Source organism: Elephantulus edwardii, unplaced genomic scaffold (assembly GCF_000299155.1).
Source record: "Elephantulus edwardii isolate Elephantulus edwardi_28Jun2011 unplaced genomic scaffold, EleEdw1.0 scaffold00247, whole genome shotgun sequence".
Lineage (NCBI taxonomy): Eukaryota > Metazoa > Chordata > Mammalia > Macroscelidea > Macroscelididae > Elephantulus > Elephantulus edwardii.
Genome location: NW_006399997.1, coordinates 1,139,981 through 1,157,922, shown reverse-complemented (window position 1 = coordinate 1,157,922; position 17,942 = coordinate 1,139,981). Strand labels below are relative to the sequence as shown.

The 17,942-nt window shown below is 41.0% G+C and overlaps 1 protein-coding gene across 1 annotated transcript in view; it reads right to left on the bottom strand.

Annotated features, from left to right (window-relative positions):
* The window catches only part of MAP4K5 (mitogen-activated protein kinase kinase kinase kinase 5), a 128,865-nt gene extending 111,953 nt beyond the window's left edge, over positions 1-16,912 (bottom strand). Inside the window, exon 1 of the mRNA XM_006899218.1 lies at positions 16,805-16,912. Within this exon, the coding sequence (XP_006899280.1) occupies positions 16,805-16,912 (108 nt within the window). The remainder of the gene's footprint in view (positions 1-16,804) is intronic.
* Between the last annotated feature and the right edge of the window lie 1,030 nt (positions 16,913-17,942).

Below are 17,942 nucleotides of genomic sequence, written 5' to 3'. Positions count from 1 at the left end.
GAAGAAAGATCACAATTCCCAGCTCTAACAGAGATGTAAACCCAAACAACTATGAGATATCATCTCGCCCCAGTAAGAATGGCAAAATTCAACAGAGCAGCAAACAACAAATGCTGGAGAGGTTGCGGAGAGACTGGAACCCTTATTCTCTGCCTTCACATTAATTCTAATGCCAAGCCCCTATCACTTTGTTCACCAATGAAGTTTCTTCTCAAAAGAGAAAACTCTATGCAAGTTGACAGGATAGTGAATCCCTTGTTACAAGAGTCTATACCGCGGTGCACTGCAAAACCACAGGCCGAGTCTCTCTGCTGATTCAAATCTACTGGGACAATCTCCCCAGAAGACACAATCTCCTAACATGGATTCAGTCTCTGAAAACCTACTGCAGGGTCAGCTACGCATCAGTTCTGATTTGATGGTGAGGAGTTGAGTATGTCGATGGTCATTCTGGACCAGTTTTTCTCTTTGCTTCTGCTTTGTAGGACAATTTTGTCTTTTAAACATAGACTGGAACAGCACATCAGCAGAGAACTGCCAGAAGTCCAGGCTGGGTTTAGAAGGGGTTGTGGTACTAGGGATATTGTAGCTAATGTTAGATGGATCTTAGCTGAAAGCAGGGAATACCAGAATAATGTCTATCTGTGTTTCATTGACTATGCAAAGGCATTTGACTGTGTGGACCATAACAAACTGTGGCTGACTCTGAGAAGAATGGGAATCCTAGAACATTTAATCATGCTAATGTGAAACCTATACTTGGACCAAGAGGCAGTTGTCAGAACAGAGCAGGGTAACACTGCATGGTTCAAAATTGTGAAGGGTGTATGCCAGGGATGTGTCCTGTCTCCATACCTTTTCAACCTGTATGCAGAGCAGATTATCCGGAAGGCTGGGCTCTATGAGGAGAATTGTGGCATCAGGATTGGTGGAAGATCTATCAACAATCTGCGTTATGCAGATGACACAACCCTGCTTGCTGAAACAGAGGAAGACCTCATGCGCTTGCTGCAGAGGGTCAAGGACTACAGCCTTTAGTATGCACTGAGGCTCAATGTCAAGAAGACAAAGATTCTCACCACTGGACCAATTGGTAGCATCAGGATGGATGGTGAAGAGATTGAGATTGTTCACAGCTTCAGTTTGCTTGGCTCCACGGTCAACACTCTTGGCACCAGCAGCCAGGAAATCAAAAAAACATATTGCGATGGGAAAGTCTGCTGTTAGGGACCTCTCCAAAGTACTAAAGAGCAATGGTGTCTCTCTGGAGACTAAGGTGTGCCTGATACAGGCCGTGGTCTTTGCAATCACTTGTTATGAATCAGAGAGTTGGACAATGACTAGGGAGGACAGAAGGAGAATTGATGCCTTTGAACTGTGGTGCTGGAGAAGAGTACTGAATGTACCCATGGACTGCCAAGAAAACAAACAGATTCATTCTGGAGAGGGTTAAACCAAGCTACTCCTTGGAGGCAAGGATTCTGGGGCTTAGTCTGACATACTTTGGGCATGTTGCAAGGAAGGACAGGTCCTTGGAGAGGGACATCATGCTTGGAAGGGTGGAGGGATGGTGCAAGAGGGGAAGACCCTCTATGAGATGGACTGATTCAGTGACTGGGGTAATCAGGATGCGGGTGTCAGAGGCAGTGTGATTGGCACAGGATAGAGCAGGGTTTAGGGCTGTTGTACACAGGGTCGCTATGAGTCATAAACGACTCGACGGCACATAACAACAACATATTATGCTTGCACTGTTTTTTTCTGATTTAGTAAGAGAAAGGACTAGAAAGAAGAAATAAGAAAGCATCAAAAAAAGCAGGGGATGAGAAAAAATATGACTCAAAAGCCAAAGACATCAAATTCCTTGTCAGGAAGTCCTATTTACTATCATTTAGGCAGAGGTAAACAGAAAGAACTAGCATTTTTCTTATTAGCACAGTATTACAGAACCCAATCTAAGGAACTCAGTTAATCTAAGTAATGAGAATTAAAAATCTAAGTTTCTGAAAAGAAGAGAAGGTATAGTAGGAAGGGAATACAACAAGAAACCAAGGATGTTTCTGTAAGGTCACTGTGTCAATTCATCTTGTTAAGAGTCATCTTCACTAACTCCCCACTTTTCTGAGCATGAAGTTTTTTTCCAAGGACTGGTCCCTTCTAACAATATGCCCAAGTATGTCAGACGAAGTTTCACTATCCTTGCCTCCAAGGAGCACCCTAGCAGCTACACCTTTTCCAAGACATACTTGTTTTTCCTTCTGGCAGTCGAAAAGATATTCTGCAGTCTTCACTCCAGCGTCACAACCCAAAGGCATCGATTCTTCTGTCATCCTTATTCACTGTCCAATATTCAGATGCATAACAAGTGACTAAAAAAGACCATGGCTTGAATAAGGTGCATCTTAGTCTAGGGACCTTATAAAAAATAGATCCAAATCTTGTCCTATCCTGCACCATCCTCACAATCTCCGTCATTGCAAGTCCACCGAAGATGTCACTGTGTCAATCCATCTTGTTGAGGGTCCTCCTTTGTTGCACTAACTCTCTATATCTGCCACTCAGAACTGAAACACAGCTACTGACCTTCCAGTGGGTTTTCAGAAACTGTAAATCACAGGCAAGATGGTCTAATTTTCTCTCAAAAAAGCAGTTCACGCATTAGAACTACCAGAGAAACAACATCTTTGGGTTAGCAACACAATTCCCTATGGACTAAAGCACAACCAGAGATCCATAAATTAGTTTGCTCTTCTGCCAATCAGATAGGAATTAGTTAATTACATTTAGGGAGCTCTGGCGGCCTAATGGCAAGAGGCTGTGCTGCAATCCTGAAGGCACACGGTTCTGGGCCTCAAGCTATTCTGTGGGAGAAGGATGGGCAATCTCCTCCCATGCAATCAAATGTTTCTGAAAATCGGCTGGAGGATCAGCTATACTAAACAGTATACAACAACAATTAATGCTATAAAACAAAATGTCTATGAATTATTGCATGATGAGCCAATATGATCTATAAATTTTCACTAAAAAATATTTAGGGAAAATGTTTCTTTTTGGGTAAAACTGAGATGATACTGCCATTGGTCTCACATGCTCTACAGAAGTATTGTGAAAAACAAATTATATACTGATTGTTAAAGGTATACAAACATTAGCCATTCTTAGTGCTAGCTCAACTTCATTTTTATAAAAATATGAGATGGTGGGGTCACCATGACTCACCACGGGCCCAAACACCTTAAAGGACTGACTTGGCTATCAGCCTAGCTTTCCACATCTCCTTCTTAAAATCTCAGCAGGAGATAATGAGACTTAATAAAAATATAATTACATTAGGCTTAAATCCATTTTATGCTTTTCAGAGCATTATCTATTCCCTTTTATCTAAACTGTACTTCACATAACTGGAAAACAATAATAGCCTTCTAATAGCATTATAAAATGTATAAATATTCAGGGTACTTCAATACTGCCAAAGTGGAAGTATCTGCACCAACTTATCTGATCTTGAACTAAGTTCTCAAGTTGACAAGTAAGTGTTAAAAACACAAGTAATCCTTGGTAATAGGCTTCATGTTTCTCTTCCTGTGTATCTGGTTTGAAACCACAATTTCAAGTTTAGTAACAAAACCTTTCTAAACTTTAAAAGCAAAACTAAAAAAAAATCTTAAGTCAATCTTTTCATTATTTATTTAATTTGGCATCATCAAAAACACTGGAAATTATAAAGTAAAAAATGCTGAACCTGTATAAATAAAAAGAACCAGAATACTAAATCTACATAAGTCAATTTGTAACTGTTACAATTATGTTTGGCCATGAAGTCTGAACTGACTTAGAGCTGACCTTCTAGTGGGTTTCAGAGGCTGTAAATCACATTGGAGGAGAATGCCCACTGTTGTCCCAAAGAGAAGCTGGTACGGTAGACTCACCAACCTTTGAGATGGCAGTGCAATACCTTACCAATAGGCCACTGAAGCTCCAAATTGAAACTAGAGTCTATAGACATGTCTATCTTTACCAGACTAGAAGAACTTGTCTAAATGAAGACATCTTTTACAGTTTTTGCAACATTTCTATGACCATTGAAAGGAGTTTTAAAATAATTTGCCCCTAGTGACTGTCAAGAATTTCCTAACTACCTTTAACATCTTGCTTAAGTTATCTAGGCAGTAAGAAGGTTAGCATACTTATAAACAGTAAGAAAATTATATAAGACTAATGAAACATTTCATCCTAGTAAAATGTTTTCTTTTCGTAACAACTGTATATATTAACAATCTCTAATGAAAAATTGTTTTGTAATGCACAGTAGTTTACTGAAAGTATAATTACAAATTTGAACCAATAAATCTAAGTAAAATGTTGACCCATAAACTGTTATTTTCTGATGTTAATCTACTTTCCAAATAATTTTTTTTCATATAAGTATGCAAACAATATCTCCTAATATCAGACTATTAAAACACAGAAAATATATTCAGTTTAAACTGTTCTGTCTTACTTCAAAAAAAAAAGTATGTGATGTTTTGATAATAAGCTTTAGAGAAATAGCAAGCAGTCTGCACACCCATTCTTTATCACCGTCACACTGGGGTCATAAGATACTTCAAGAGGTTGGTCTGATGGCACAGTCCACAGGTGCCACTCTGGCAGTCTGAATACACCAGCAGTTTCCTGAGAAGAAGATAGGCAATAGCCTCCTGTGGGACAAACTAAAAACAACAACAACAAAAAAACCCAAAAAACACTGGAGGGGAAGTTATGAGTCAGTTCTAACTTGATAGCAATGAGTTAAGATGAGCTGAACTGAGTGGAGGTACTTCAAGAAACAGCATCTGACAAAACATTCTGGTAGAAAGAGATAGTACTTATCTATTACTTGCATGGCCATGTTTTTCTTAAATGACACAAGAAGTGAGGAACTTACACTCAACTGCTCAATCCAGTTTAATTAAAAACCACATGACTTGGGGCCCTGCACCAGTCAATGATATTTTATGACAGCAACATTTGTCTTAGCCCTAATTTCTGCCCTACATTTATAAGTTAGCTGTAGAGATAGGTTCGGGTAATCCAGTAAGATATAGAGAAATTTAAGATTTTCTGATTAACTAGATATCTACCTGGCTAACTCACCTTTAAGTCTTTGCCTAAATCTAATCTTCTCAATGAGGCCCAACCTGACAAACTCTACATAATCCTCTAACCTGCCCCCACATGTCACTTTGGCATTCCTGATCTCTCCTTAACTTGTTCAACCTTTTTCTGTGTCTTTAATCAACTTCTAACATATTATTATGAGAAACCTATACTTGAACCAAGAGGCAGTCGTCAGAACAGAGCAAGGAAACACTACATGGTTCAAAATTAGGAAGGGCATACGCCAGGGATGTGTCCTATCTCCATACCTTTTCAACCTATATGCAGAACAGATTATCTGGGAGGCTGGACTCTATGAGGAGAAATGTGGGGTCAAGACTGGTGAACGATTTATCAACAATCTGCGTTATGCAGATGACACAACCCTGCTTGCTGAAATGGAAGAGGACCTGAAGCACCTGCTGCAGAGGGTCAAGGACTGCAGCCTCCAATATGGATTGAGACTCAATGTCAAGAAGACAAAGATTCTCACCACTGGACCAATTGGCAGCAATCAGGATGGATGGTGAAGAGATTGAGAATGTACACAGTTTTAGTTTGTTTGGCTCCACAGTCAACACTCTTGGCACCAGTAGCCAGGAAATGAAAAGGCGCATTGCCATGGGAAAGTCTGCTGTTAAGGACCTCTCCAAAGTACTGAAGAGCAATGGTGTCTCTCTGGAGACTAAGGTGCGTCTGATACAGGCTATGGTCTTTGCAATCACTTGTTATGTATCAGAGAGTTGGACAATGACCAAGGAGGATAGAAGGAGAATTGATGCCTTTGAGCTGTGGTGCTGGAGAAGAGTATTGAGAATACCATGGACTGCTAGGAAAACAAACAGATTTGTCCTAGAAAGGGTTAAACCGGGTGGCTCCTTGGAGGCAAGGATTCCGAGGCTCCGTTTAACATACTTTGGACATGTTGTGAGGAGAGACTGGTCCTCGGAGAAGGACATCATGCTTGGGAGGGTGAAGGGACAGTGCAGGAGGGGAAGGCCCTCTATGAGGTGGACTGATTCAGTGACTGGGATAATCGGGATGGGAGTGTCAGAGACAGTGCGATTGGCACAGGACAGAGCAGAGTTTAGGGCTGTTGTACATAGGGCCGCTATGAGTCGCAAGTGACTTGACGGCACATAACAGCAACAACAACATACTGATAGGAACTGTGAAAACATGTAACAGGCAGATGTGCTCTAACATAAGTAAGTAAGGGTAAGAAAACTCAATGAAAATGCAGTGTTTAAACATTTTTTTGAAGAACTGAAGATAGAAATGGGAAAGAGAAAAGACTGTTACAAGAAAAAAACACCCCAGTATTTACTAAAATCTGAAGGGCAGAAAGTAGAATGCCTAAAAAAAGAAATGGAGTAAAGTTCAGGATGGGAAGTGTCAGGATAGCAGAGCCTTAAAAGTTATGTTATTCTAGTGTGGCTAAATTAAGAAAGGTTTTGCTTTCATCACAGTAAATTAGATGCAGTGGTGACAATGAGACCTGTAACACCTTTTGTAAAGTTAAAGTGAAAACTACTTGAGACAAACAGAAAAACATTGATGAGTAAGGCTTATGAGATCATTTTACCAAAACAAAACAAAAAGTTAAGTTATTCTACCCGAGAAAATAAGAACTGAGGCACAGATGGAGACTTGTATACCAGTGTTCATAGGAGCGTTATTTACCATCGCAAGAACATAGAAACAGCCCAAATGTCCAACAACAATTGAATGGTTGAGAAATTATGGTACATTTACACAATGGAATACTATCCAGCACGCTGGAGCAATGATTTTGTAAATCACTACCTAACTTGGGAGGGACTTGAGGGCATTATGCTGAGTGAACGAACTCAGTCCCTATGACAAATAATGCATAAAACCATTATTGTAGAACATGTATGAGGATCCAAGGGGAGGAGGGTGGGAGCAGAGAGGTGAGGATGGGTGGGGGATAATCACAGGGTTGCACAATATGATGGGTAGAGAAAATGGGAAAGATCTTGTGTGAAAAACAATGTATATGAACTTTTAAGTAAACCAGTATAAAATTAAATTTTTTTTAAAAAGTTATGTTATTCTAAAGACCTTATTCTATTGTTGCTGTTATGTGTAATATAGTGGGAACTGACTAATGGCTGATCATCCACCAGATTTTAAGAGGCAGTAAATCACACGATTGGGGTTAGTTGAGATTACCCATCTTTCTCTTATGGAATGGCTAGTGAATTCGATTGCATGATAGGACTTTTAATTGGCAGTATAGCAATACAAGAAATTAAAAAAGGAGTGGCATCTCAGATATACATTTAGATGAGAAGGATCTGTTCTTAATGTTGTCTTTTGTCATTGTCGTTACGTGCCACTGAGTCACATGAGACTCACAGAGACCCTATGTACATCAGCTCTGAACCCTGCTCTATATTGAGCCAACCTCATTGTCTCTGACACACCCACCCCCACTTTCCTAATCACTGAGTCAATCATCTCATCCAGAGTCTTCCTTTCTTGCACTGTCTGTCCACCTTTCCAAGCACGGTATCCCTCTCCAAAGACTGGTTCCGCCTTGCAACATGCCCAAAGTATGTCAGACAGAGCTTCAGAATCCTTGCCTCCAAGGAGCAGCCTGGCTTAACCCTCTCCTCAAAGACATCAATTCTTCTTCCATCATCCATAGCCATTGTTCAGCTGTCTGACGAATTCCAAGTAACTGCGAAGATCGTGGCCTGGATTAGGTGCACCTTAGTCTCTAGACTGACAGCATTCATCTTCAATACTCTGGCACGGTCCTTGACAGCAGATTTTTCCAATGCAATTTGCCTTTTTATTTCCTGGCTTCCAGCCAAGAATGTTGATTGTGGAGCCAAGCAAACTGAAGCTATTAACAATTTCAATCTCTTCATCATCTATTATGATGCTGCCAATTGGCCCAGTGGTGAGAACATTTGTTTTCTTGAAGTTCAGTTTCAATCCATATTGAAGGCTGCAGTGCTTGACCTTCTGCAGCAAATGCCTCAGGTTCCCCTAAGTTTTGGCAAGCAAGGCTGTGTTATCTGCATAACACATGCTGTTGATTTTCCTCCAATCCTGATGACACATTCCTGTCACAGAGCCCAGCCTACTGGATATACAATGAAAAGGTAGGGAAATAGGATGGATCCCTGGCGTGCTCCTTTTCTGGTTTTGAACCATGCAGTATTTTCTGACAGCTGCCTCCTGGTCCACGTACAGGTTTTACATAAGCACAATCAAGTGTTCTGGGATTCCCATCTTCCTCAAGGTCAGCCACAATTTGTTATGATCTACACAGTCAAATGCCTTTGCATAGTCAATGAAACACATATAGACGTTCTTCTGGTACTCTGTGCTTTCAGCCAAGATCCATCTAACATTGGCTATGTTCATAATGCTCCTACTTGCATGTGATATTAATGATATTGTTCGATAATTTGTGCACTCTGTCGGATCACCATTTTTTGGGATGGGAATATGGATCTCTTCCAGTCAGTTAGCCAAATGGTTGTCCTAGCCGACTCTTAGAACTCTTGGTTTCTATTAAGAGAATTTCCTTACCCTCCTTTGGTTCCTTTTAGACTCCTTCAATGTATTACTTGTCATCTGAGATTCTCAACTTTCTCACTAGCTCTCCTTAAGTGATCTCACTTATGTGTTGTAGCTACCACCCCATAAAGTGATCATGACTCTCAAAATTCTATCCCCTGTCCAGAACTCTCAAAGCCAAAACTGTATCTTATATCTATTCAATATATCCAGTCATCTATTACTTAAGCAATTCCACATGCCTTTACAAGACTGACTCTAGAAATTTACCCCAGAAAATATAGTCATACAAAATATAAAAGCATCAATTACCTCTTATTACCTACCACAGTATTTTTTATCAGCTCCTAACTATAATTCAAATCCATTCCTTCCTCTTATCTCCTATTGTTGTTGTTAGGTGTTGACAAGACAATGATGACTTGAACAACTCTAGTCTAGAACAATAGATTTTAACCTTGGTCTAACTTGCACTAATATCACAATCTCTACAATGCTAAAGCTCACTGTGTAAATTCTTCTCATTGACAATCTTTCTCTCTTGCAATGATGCTCTATCTATCCTAGCATGATGTCTTTTTCTAAGAAATGTCCCCTCTTGACAGAAGTATACATATGCCTAAATATGGACTGGCATGAACTCTCATCAGAATTACTCATCATTACTTATACTTCCAGTCACTTTGCCTAAATCATCCTCAAGGCCACTAGAGATTCTAAAGTATTTAAAAGGCTATATGAAAAAGTTTGAATTCTTTTTATTATACCAAACTTAAAATGTAAATATATAGATCCGTCTAAAGTATCATGATTTCTCTATGTATTTGTACATACTATTCCCATTTCCTGGAATATCTGTATGTCTGGAAACCATCTGTCTGTCTGTCTGGAAAACATTCTTTTGAAATCCAGTAAAGCCCCCTCTTCTGTAATTATGCATGTCTATATCATGGTTCCATATCTAACAAGACATAGCTGGGCATTTGTTGTCCTTGTTTATTTCATGTAGTTTCTCTTCTGTGGTACTTAACAAAGTATAGCTGTTAGTCTTATATTCCTGCCTCAATTGTATTTTCCTTATAGTGTACTTTCTCTTATGTTTGCAGTCCTATACTTTAGCAGACACAGAGTAATCAATAAATATTTGGCGAATGAATGTATCCTTACAGGAGTGTTGTGCTTTAACTAGTTTTGGCTCTATGTAGTAAAACGTTAGGACATACTTAAAAGTGCCTATAGCCATTCTAAACTTATGACTCTTGGCTTGGAGAAGCAAGCCACATTAATTCTTTATAGAGAACTCACCAACGCAGACCTAGTTATTTAGTACCCAGAGGAATCCAAAGAAGAGCTAAAAAAACAAGCAAAAATGTCTACAAAAATAATGGGATTTGATATATAAAGCAAAATAACTATGAGCTGGAAATAAATATGAAACAGAATGATTACCTAAATCAAAGTAAATTTCAAAGTCTCTTTAAAAATGACATTTTTAATAATATTTAATCACCAGAGAAAAATGTCAGTCATTTCAAACAATAAAGAAAGGATGTACCAAAATCCCAGCTTTATAGAAGAGATTGTTGAAATACATTCATTTTAAAAATTTGAAAATATTTATGATTGTACTAGATTGCAGTAGAAGAGAAGGTAACAGATATTAAATCTCTAAACTCCCCCTTCCTGTTAGCAGATTTAAAAATTTACAGTGATCACAAATAAAATTTGCTCAGCTAAAACTGAATTCTTCATTCACTTTTCACATTCATTTTCTCTCTTGTGTGTTTTCCCCTCCACCATTTCCAACCTGAGGCTTCAAAAATTTTCATTTATTAAAAAAAAACTTTATATTCTTGTTCTTTATTCAATCAGGGAACTAGTTGAAGGTTCACTTGCTCTTTTACCTCTTGGGAATTCTCAGGAAAGAGAGAAACTTCAGAAAGGAGCTATAGTTTTGAAGTCCATGAAAATAATTAACAATTTCAACGTTGCAGTTCTTTTGGTTGTTTTTTTTTTAAGTTGCAGTTCTTTTGAAGGCCTTGCTTTGTAAGATACCCAGATGCAAAAAGGTACAGAAAACGTATGAATAATTCTGACAAGAATTATGACTGTACGGTAGAGACAGGCTAGCACATACCAGCGCTCAGTAAAGTACAATAATTGCAGGATAGATTTCAAATGATATGTATGTTTATAACCCACAGAGAATTTCGGAAATATATATAGGTGAGTATTCTCAAAGACTAGAACAGGAGATGAAAATAGTAAGAGACTTTTACACTTCACTTTACACCTTACTTCAATGTTTGAGTTACTTAGTCTATGTTCTTTTTAAGATTACATAAATAAATAAATATTAAGTTGGGATTATTTATAACTTATATTAGTGTCTGAAAAGATTGCTTTATTTAGCCAATTTACTTGTGGTTTTTTCCCCCTCTGATTATTTTATCAGCTTATGCCACCAACTGAAAATATTTCTACAATTTCCTTGGATTTTACAACTCAGCAACGACACAAAGTTAAATAGTAAAAGGATACTGATCACCCTGAAAAAAAAATTAGCACTACAATTTCAATTTTACTTGTTTTTTTAGCATATTAAAGAGTGAATGTAAATTATAAAATTCTATAGGATTTAGATCTCTCATAATGAATATGCTCTAATTTTTTTATTCACTCAAATAATGGGTCCAGTTGCCCATTATCATCAATGCATCTTGACTGCATGTTCGATAGATAATTAATGCAATCAAGATGCACTGATACGAATGGGCAACTGGAATGCAAAAGTTGGGAACAGGGAAGAAGAATCAGTAGCTGGAAAACATGGACTCAGCGAAAGAAATGAGGCTGGAGATAGAATGATGGAATTCTTCACAATTATTTATTCATTGCAAATACCTTTTATAAGAAACACAAACGCAGGCTATATACATAGATTTCACCTGATGGTATGCATAGGAATCAAACGGATTACATTTGTGGAAGGATTCGCTGGAGAAGCTCAGTACCAACTGTGAAAACCAGGCCAGGTGCTGACTGTGGGACAGAAGTTGAAGAAAATGAATTCAAATCAATGGGAACCAAAATTTGACCTTAAGTCTATTCCACTCGAATTTCAAAGCCATCTCAGAAACAGGTCTGAGGCCTTGAGCACCAATGAGCATAGACCAATGAGCTATGGGAGGATATCAAGAATATTGTCCATGAAGAAGGCAAAAGATCATTACAAAGGCTGAAGAGGAAGAAAAGACAAGATGGATGTCAGATGAGAGTCTGAATATTGCATTAGAGTGCCAAGAAGCCAAAGCTAAAGGAAGAAATCAAGAAATTAAAGAGGTGAACAGAAAATTTCAAAGGGCAGCTTGGGACAACAAAGTGAGATACTATAATGAAATGTGCAAAGAGGCGGAGTCAGAAAATCAGAAGGGCCGAACTCACTCAGCGTTTTTTAAGCTGAAGAAGTTGAAAAACAAATTCAAGGCACGAGTGCCGAAACTTAAGGATGCTTTTAGTGGAGAGTTAAATGATCCAAGAAGCATTAAAAGAAGATGGAAGGAGTATACAGAGTCACTGTACCAGAAAGAACTGGCTGACACAGAAGAATTTCATCAAATAATATGAGCAAGAGCCTGTGGTGATGAAGAAGGAAGTTCAATTTGCTCTGAAAGAACTGGCAAAAAACAAGGCCCAGGAGCTGACGGCATACCGACTGACATAGTTCAACAAAGCACATGCTGCCCTGGATGTGTTCACTAAGTTGTGCCAAGAAATCTGGAGGACAGCCAGCTGGCCAACTAACTGGAAAAGATCGATATCTGTTCCCATTCCAAAGAAAGGTGACCCAATAGAGTGCGGAAATTATCGAACAATATTATTAATATCACACGCAAACAAGATTCTGCTGAAAATTATCCAAAAACGACTGGAGCAACACATCAACAGAGAACTGCCAGATGTGCAGCCGGGGTTTAGAAGAGGTTTTGGTACTAGGGATATTACAGCTAATGTTAGATGGAACTTGGCAAAAAGCAGATAGTACCAGAGGAATGTCTATCTGTGCTTCATCGACTTTGCAAAGGCTTTTGACTGTATGGATCACAACAAGCTGAGGCTGACTCTGAGAAGAATGGGAATCCCAGAACATTTGATTGTGCTTATACAAAACCTATACTTGGACCAAGAGGCAGTTGTCAGACCAGAGCAAAGAGACACTGCATGGTACAAAATTGGGAAGGGGTCCGTCAGGGATGTATTTTGTCTCAATACCTTTTTAATTTGTATGGAGAATAAATCATCCAGGATGCTGGGCTGTATAAAAAGGAATATGGCATCAGGATTGGTGGAGGATTCATCAACAACATGCGTTGTGTAGATGACACAACCCTGTGTGCTGAAACTGATGACGTGGGCTGAAAAGAAGGCCAAGGACTGCAGCCTTCAATATGGATTGAAGCTCAACATCTAGAAAACAAAGGTTCTCACCATTGGGCCAATTGGCAGCATCAGTTTGGATGGTGAGGAGATTGAGATCATTAACAGTTTTAGTTTGCTTGGCTCCACAATCAACATTTTTGGCACTAGCAGCCAGGAAATCAAGAGACGAAATGCACTGCAAAAGTCAGCAGTCAAGGACCTCTCCAGAGTACTGAAGAGCAATGACATCAGGCTGGAGACTAAGGTGTGCCTGATCTGGGAGATAGTCTTCATGAATGCATGCTATGCATCGGAGAGCTGAACAGTGAGTTGGGATGATAGAAAGAGAATCGATGCCTTTGCGCTGTGGTGCTGGAGAAGAGTGTTGCACATACCATGGGCTGCTAGGACAAATAGGTTTGTCCTAGAGAGGGTGAAGCCAGAATGCTTCTTGGAGTCAAGGATTCTGAAGCTTCATCTAACATACTTTGGGCATGTTGCAAGGTGGGACCAGTCCTTGGAGAGGGACATCATGCTGGGGAGACTGGAGGGATAGTGCAGGAGAAGACCCTCGATGAGATGGATCGATTCAATGATGGGGGTAGTAGGAGTAGGTGTGTTGGAGACAATGAGGTTGGCAGAGGACAGAGCAGGGTTTAGGGCTCTTGTACAGAGAGTCGTAAGCAACTCAACAGTACATAACAACTCAAATAATTAAAACTCACAAATAAAAATGTATATGTAGTCTATAATATGGTGCTCTAGTTGGCTAGTGGGTAGAGAAGTGCACTGCCAATCTAAAGGCAGTAAGAACAAATCTACGAAGTGCTCCAGAGACAGACGGGTGATCCTCCCACATGAGATTCACAGTCTGAAAACCCACCAGAGGATCAGCTATTAAGTCAGTTCCAACTAGACAGCAATATGTGAATGAGGCTGTAAGTGAAATTATAGGAATACATAAATTATTAAATAATAATGTGGTGCTGTGATATCAAAAGGTAACAAACACTCAAAGAACTAGATGACAGACTTATGCTATTCACTCATTTATCAAATTTTAAGAAAGCACTTACTCTGTCCTGCACAATTTTAGGCACTGTTAGAACAGAAAATGAAGCAAGTAAAAATCCTGGTCATCCCTGAGTATTTTAATGACTTGATATCAAACAAGGGGGGGAAAAATGAGGGTGTAAGACCAAAAGATAAAAATAATTCATGTAGGGAAAAAAGGTGGAAAATATATAAAAGATGGGGAGAGGGGTAAGGGAGTAAAGAAAACCAAGCCACGTGTTTATCTAGATACAGACATCTGAATGTAGATAATAGTAAAAGGTGAAAAAAATGCTTATTATTTTTAAGGGCCAGTGTGCAGGGCAGTGTGGATACAGAATAAAGGAGCGAAAAGAGGTTTGCAGGTAAAGGGGAAGGGCCTAGGGTTTCCTGGAGGAGCATTTGAATAAGGCTTACAGGGACAAGTATGATGCCACCAAGTGGAAATGGAATGGGGAAGTGATTTTAGATAATTGGAAGATAGGAAAACATAAGTCAAAGTGTTGCAAATGTCTTAAGGATGTTTAGGAATTGGAAGCTGGCCCAGTGTAGAATGAGAGAACATGAGCATAAGGGTAGAGCCTGCAAATGTGGAGGGGGAGGAAAGTAGAGTAGTACCTTCTGTTCAGAAGTTGTACAAAGAGACAGAGGACAAATAGGCATTAGGGTGAAAGGCAAGTATTAGATGGCTCTTAAATATAACCTTTCCACTTCCCAGTGGAAGTCTTGGGATCTTTGTGAGGAAAATATTCCTTGGACATTGTCTTATAGTAAGAAAACATACAAGAAATGGAACCTCAATTATTAGTAGCATGAACCAAACTGCCATGTCTCATAGACTGAATCACACATAATACAGTGATGATTAAAAAACGGAAATGAGAGGCAAATAGTCATTTTAAAAAACTCACAAAATTACTAAAGCATGGCTAAATAACCAACTGTTCACACACTGCCACCAAGTCAATCACAACTCAATGAAAACAACCTTCATTGGGTTGTTAAGGCTGTAAATCTTAATGGAATGACACTGTCCAACTTCCTCCAGTAGCTACTGGACTCAAACTGTCGGTTAGCTGCATAACTCACTATTGACTATGCCATGAGAGGTTTTTCTACACAAAGATCTTGTGATAATTTCCCACTTTGCTGAAACTTTGTTCATATTAAAATACCCCAGTACCTAGTGAAATGCTTAGCACAGAAGATTATGTATCTGTATAACCATTAAAAAGTTTATCCATTGGTTTGTTTTAGTATAATCACATAGTGCTAGAGCTGTCAGCTGTCACACTGCCATAGTGAACTGTGACTATTAGTAGGAAGGAAACTAAACAAAAGCAGTTAAGTGGGGAAAAAGGGATGTTTTTCTTTCTTCAATATTACCACCTGTGCCAAAGCAACAACATATTGCAGAAAAGTCAGTCGACTTGCTAATTACTCACATGAAACCAGGCTATTTCTGCTACATTATCACTATATCCAACAAACAAAGCTGCTTTGTGCCAAAGCATATTTCCCTTAATATCCATATGCTGTGCGTCAAAGATATCTTTTTGGAAGAGAACCACAAAGCATAGAAAATCTTAATTTCTTCTGATTGACCAAGACTTCTGTAGATATAGGAAAGTGGATTTTTTTCTTAATTTTTTTTAAATCCTAATTTAAGACAAACATACCTAATAAACTGTTTCAAATAACACAAAGGCACCTAACAAAAAGATAGCAACATTAATCCTTTATTGGTGGTGGCTGTAGTGTGCCCTCCAGTTGGATCTGACTCATGGTTGACTCTCCTGTGGGTTTTCAAAGCCAGTTAATGGCGAGGAAAAATACTGCCCATTCTAAAAATCCAATAGAGAGGAGGTGGCTTGCTTGTGGGTTTGTGGTTTGTTTTTTAATTATCAACAAGATACAAATGATCAAACCTCTGCTAGAAAAGCATCTTCCTACATAAGGTAGAGCGTTCTAGTGGCTTAGTGATAAAGAATTACCATTAATTCGGACATAGTTAACCTCTACCAGTTGCTCCCAGGGACAAAGATGGGCAATCTTGTGATTTATTGCCTTGGAAAACCAGCTGGAGGTCACCTATTGGTGGGTTCCGATTCCAGAGTACAAAACAACAACAATAACATGAAATAAATGTACAGCTCATTCTGATCTAATGTTAATATGTTTACACTGAAAATTTAAGCGTACTTTCAAATGGTCTTTTCCACCAAATTCATCCATTTAAACGTGTAAGGGGCTTAGGGTTTCTTTAAACGTAAATGTATGAACGTCAATAGTTTATGTCTAGGGTCCTCCATGAAACATTTCTCTACGCTAACACTAAACTATCTTTAAGAGTAACTCTGAAGTGGATTCAAACTCCTTCTCATACCACTACATAAATCTCTAATACCCACATAGCACGTACGCAGAAGAGTGGTTTGCAAAGTCGTGGTCTGATCTGCTTGTTGGAAGTGAAGTCAGTAAGCAATGAGTCGAAGGTGGTCTCGCCACAATAAAGGCATCCTGTAACGCCCGGATTTCGGCTGAAAGTAGCCTCACTCTGGGTCCCAGACGAACGCTGGGGTGGGGAATACGCATTATCTGGGGTCGGGGCTCGGGGCTCGGCCGGTCTCACCTTGTAGACGTCGCCGTAGGTGCCGCTGCCGACCCTCTGGACGAGCTCGTAGTCCTGCTGCGGGTTCCGCCTCAGGATGTCCGCGGCCGGCCGCAGCGGGGCCTCCATCTTCGCTCAGGGCCGGGTCCCCGCCGGATCTGCCCGCGGCGCCCAGATTCCCGCTAACGAGGAGAAGCCGCGCCGCTTCCCAACATGGAGCCTTTGCTCGCAGCTCCGCCTGTACGAGAAACAAGCAAGGCGGGTCGGCGTCGTGGGGAAAAAGCCTCCCCCCCCCCCGAGCGGTCCGCGACCCCTTCCCGTCCTTTCTTCCCCGTCGAGAGCCTCGAGGGAGACATGGGCCTTGAAGGGTCCTCACTGCGGCTGCGGCCGCGGCCCTTCCCCCTCCCGGCCTCCCGCGAACCGTCCAACTCGGCCTTCTGGTCGCCGGGCCCGGGCTGGCTCAGTACCTGATGGGGGGCGGCCCCGTTCTTTGTTGAGGGCCGAGCTCCGGACGTCCTCGCCGATGCCCGCAGCCTCTCTCCAGTGTCTCTGCTCCCGCGCCCGCCGGCTGGCCGAAATCTGCAGCCGCCGCCGGCCCGTGGAACCGCGCGTTCTCTCCCAGGCGGCGCGTCGCCGCCGCTGCCGCCGCACCACGTTCCCCACCCGGGGCTGCGTCACCGGGAGACACGTTCCCGGCCAGCGTGGGTCTGCGCCGAGCGGCCCGCCCGAGTGCGCCGGCCGCGGGACCAGAGTGCCGCCCTGAGGCCTGGTCCGGACACGACAGCCTCCCGGCCCCGTCGCCGCGCCCCCACGTCGGGCGCGCCCTTGCTGAGAGCTCAGGCTCTGTTGCCCATTCTCAAAGATTAGCCCTCTCTAGGCATTCGTGGTCTCACTGGCTTTGGTCAGACCCCCACGGACGCATCAGGTAAAGCTGAAGGATGTCGGATAAAGGGCGAAAAGGGGAGGGGGAGGGGAGCAGAAACGCCCTGCGAACCCAACCCTCCAAGTTCAGTACAAAGGTACGTGAGGGCACCGGGCCAAAAGTAACCTGGCAGCGGGGCTCCAGGGAAGGTGGTGGGGGTGTGCCAGGTCAGCTAAGCTGCGGCACACCCTTACTGCACCTTCCTGTTTTGCAAATCATTCCCAGTGGTACCAGTTT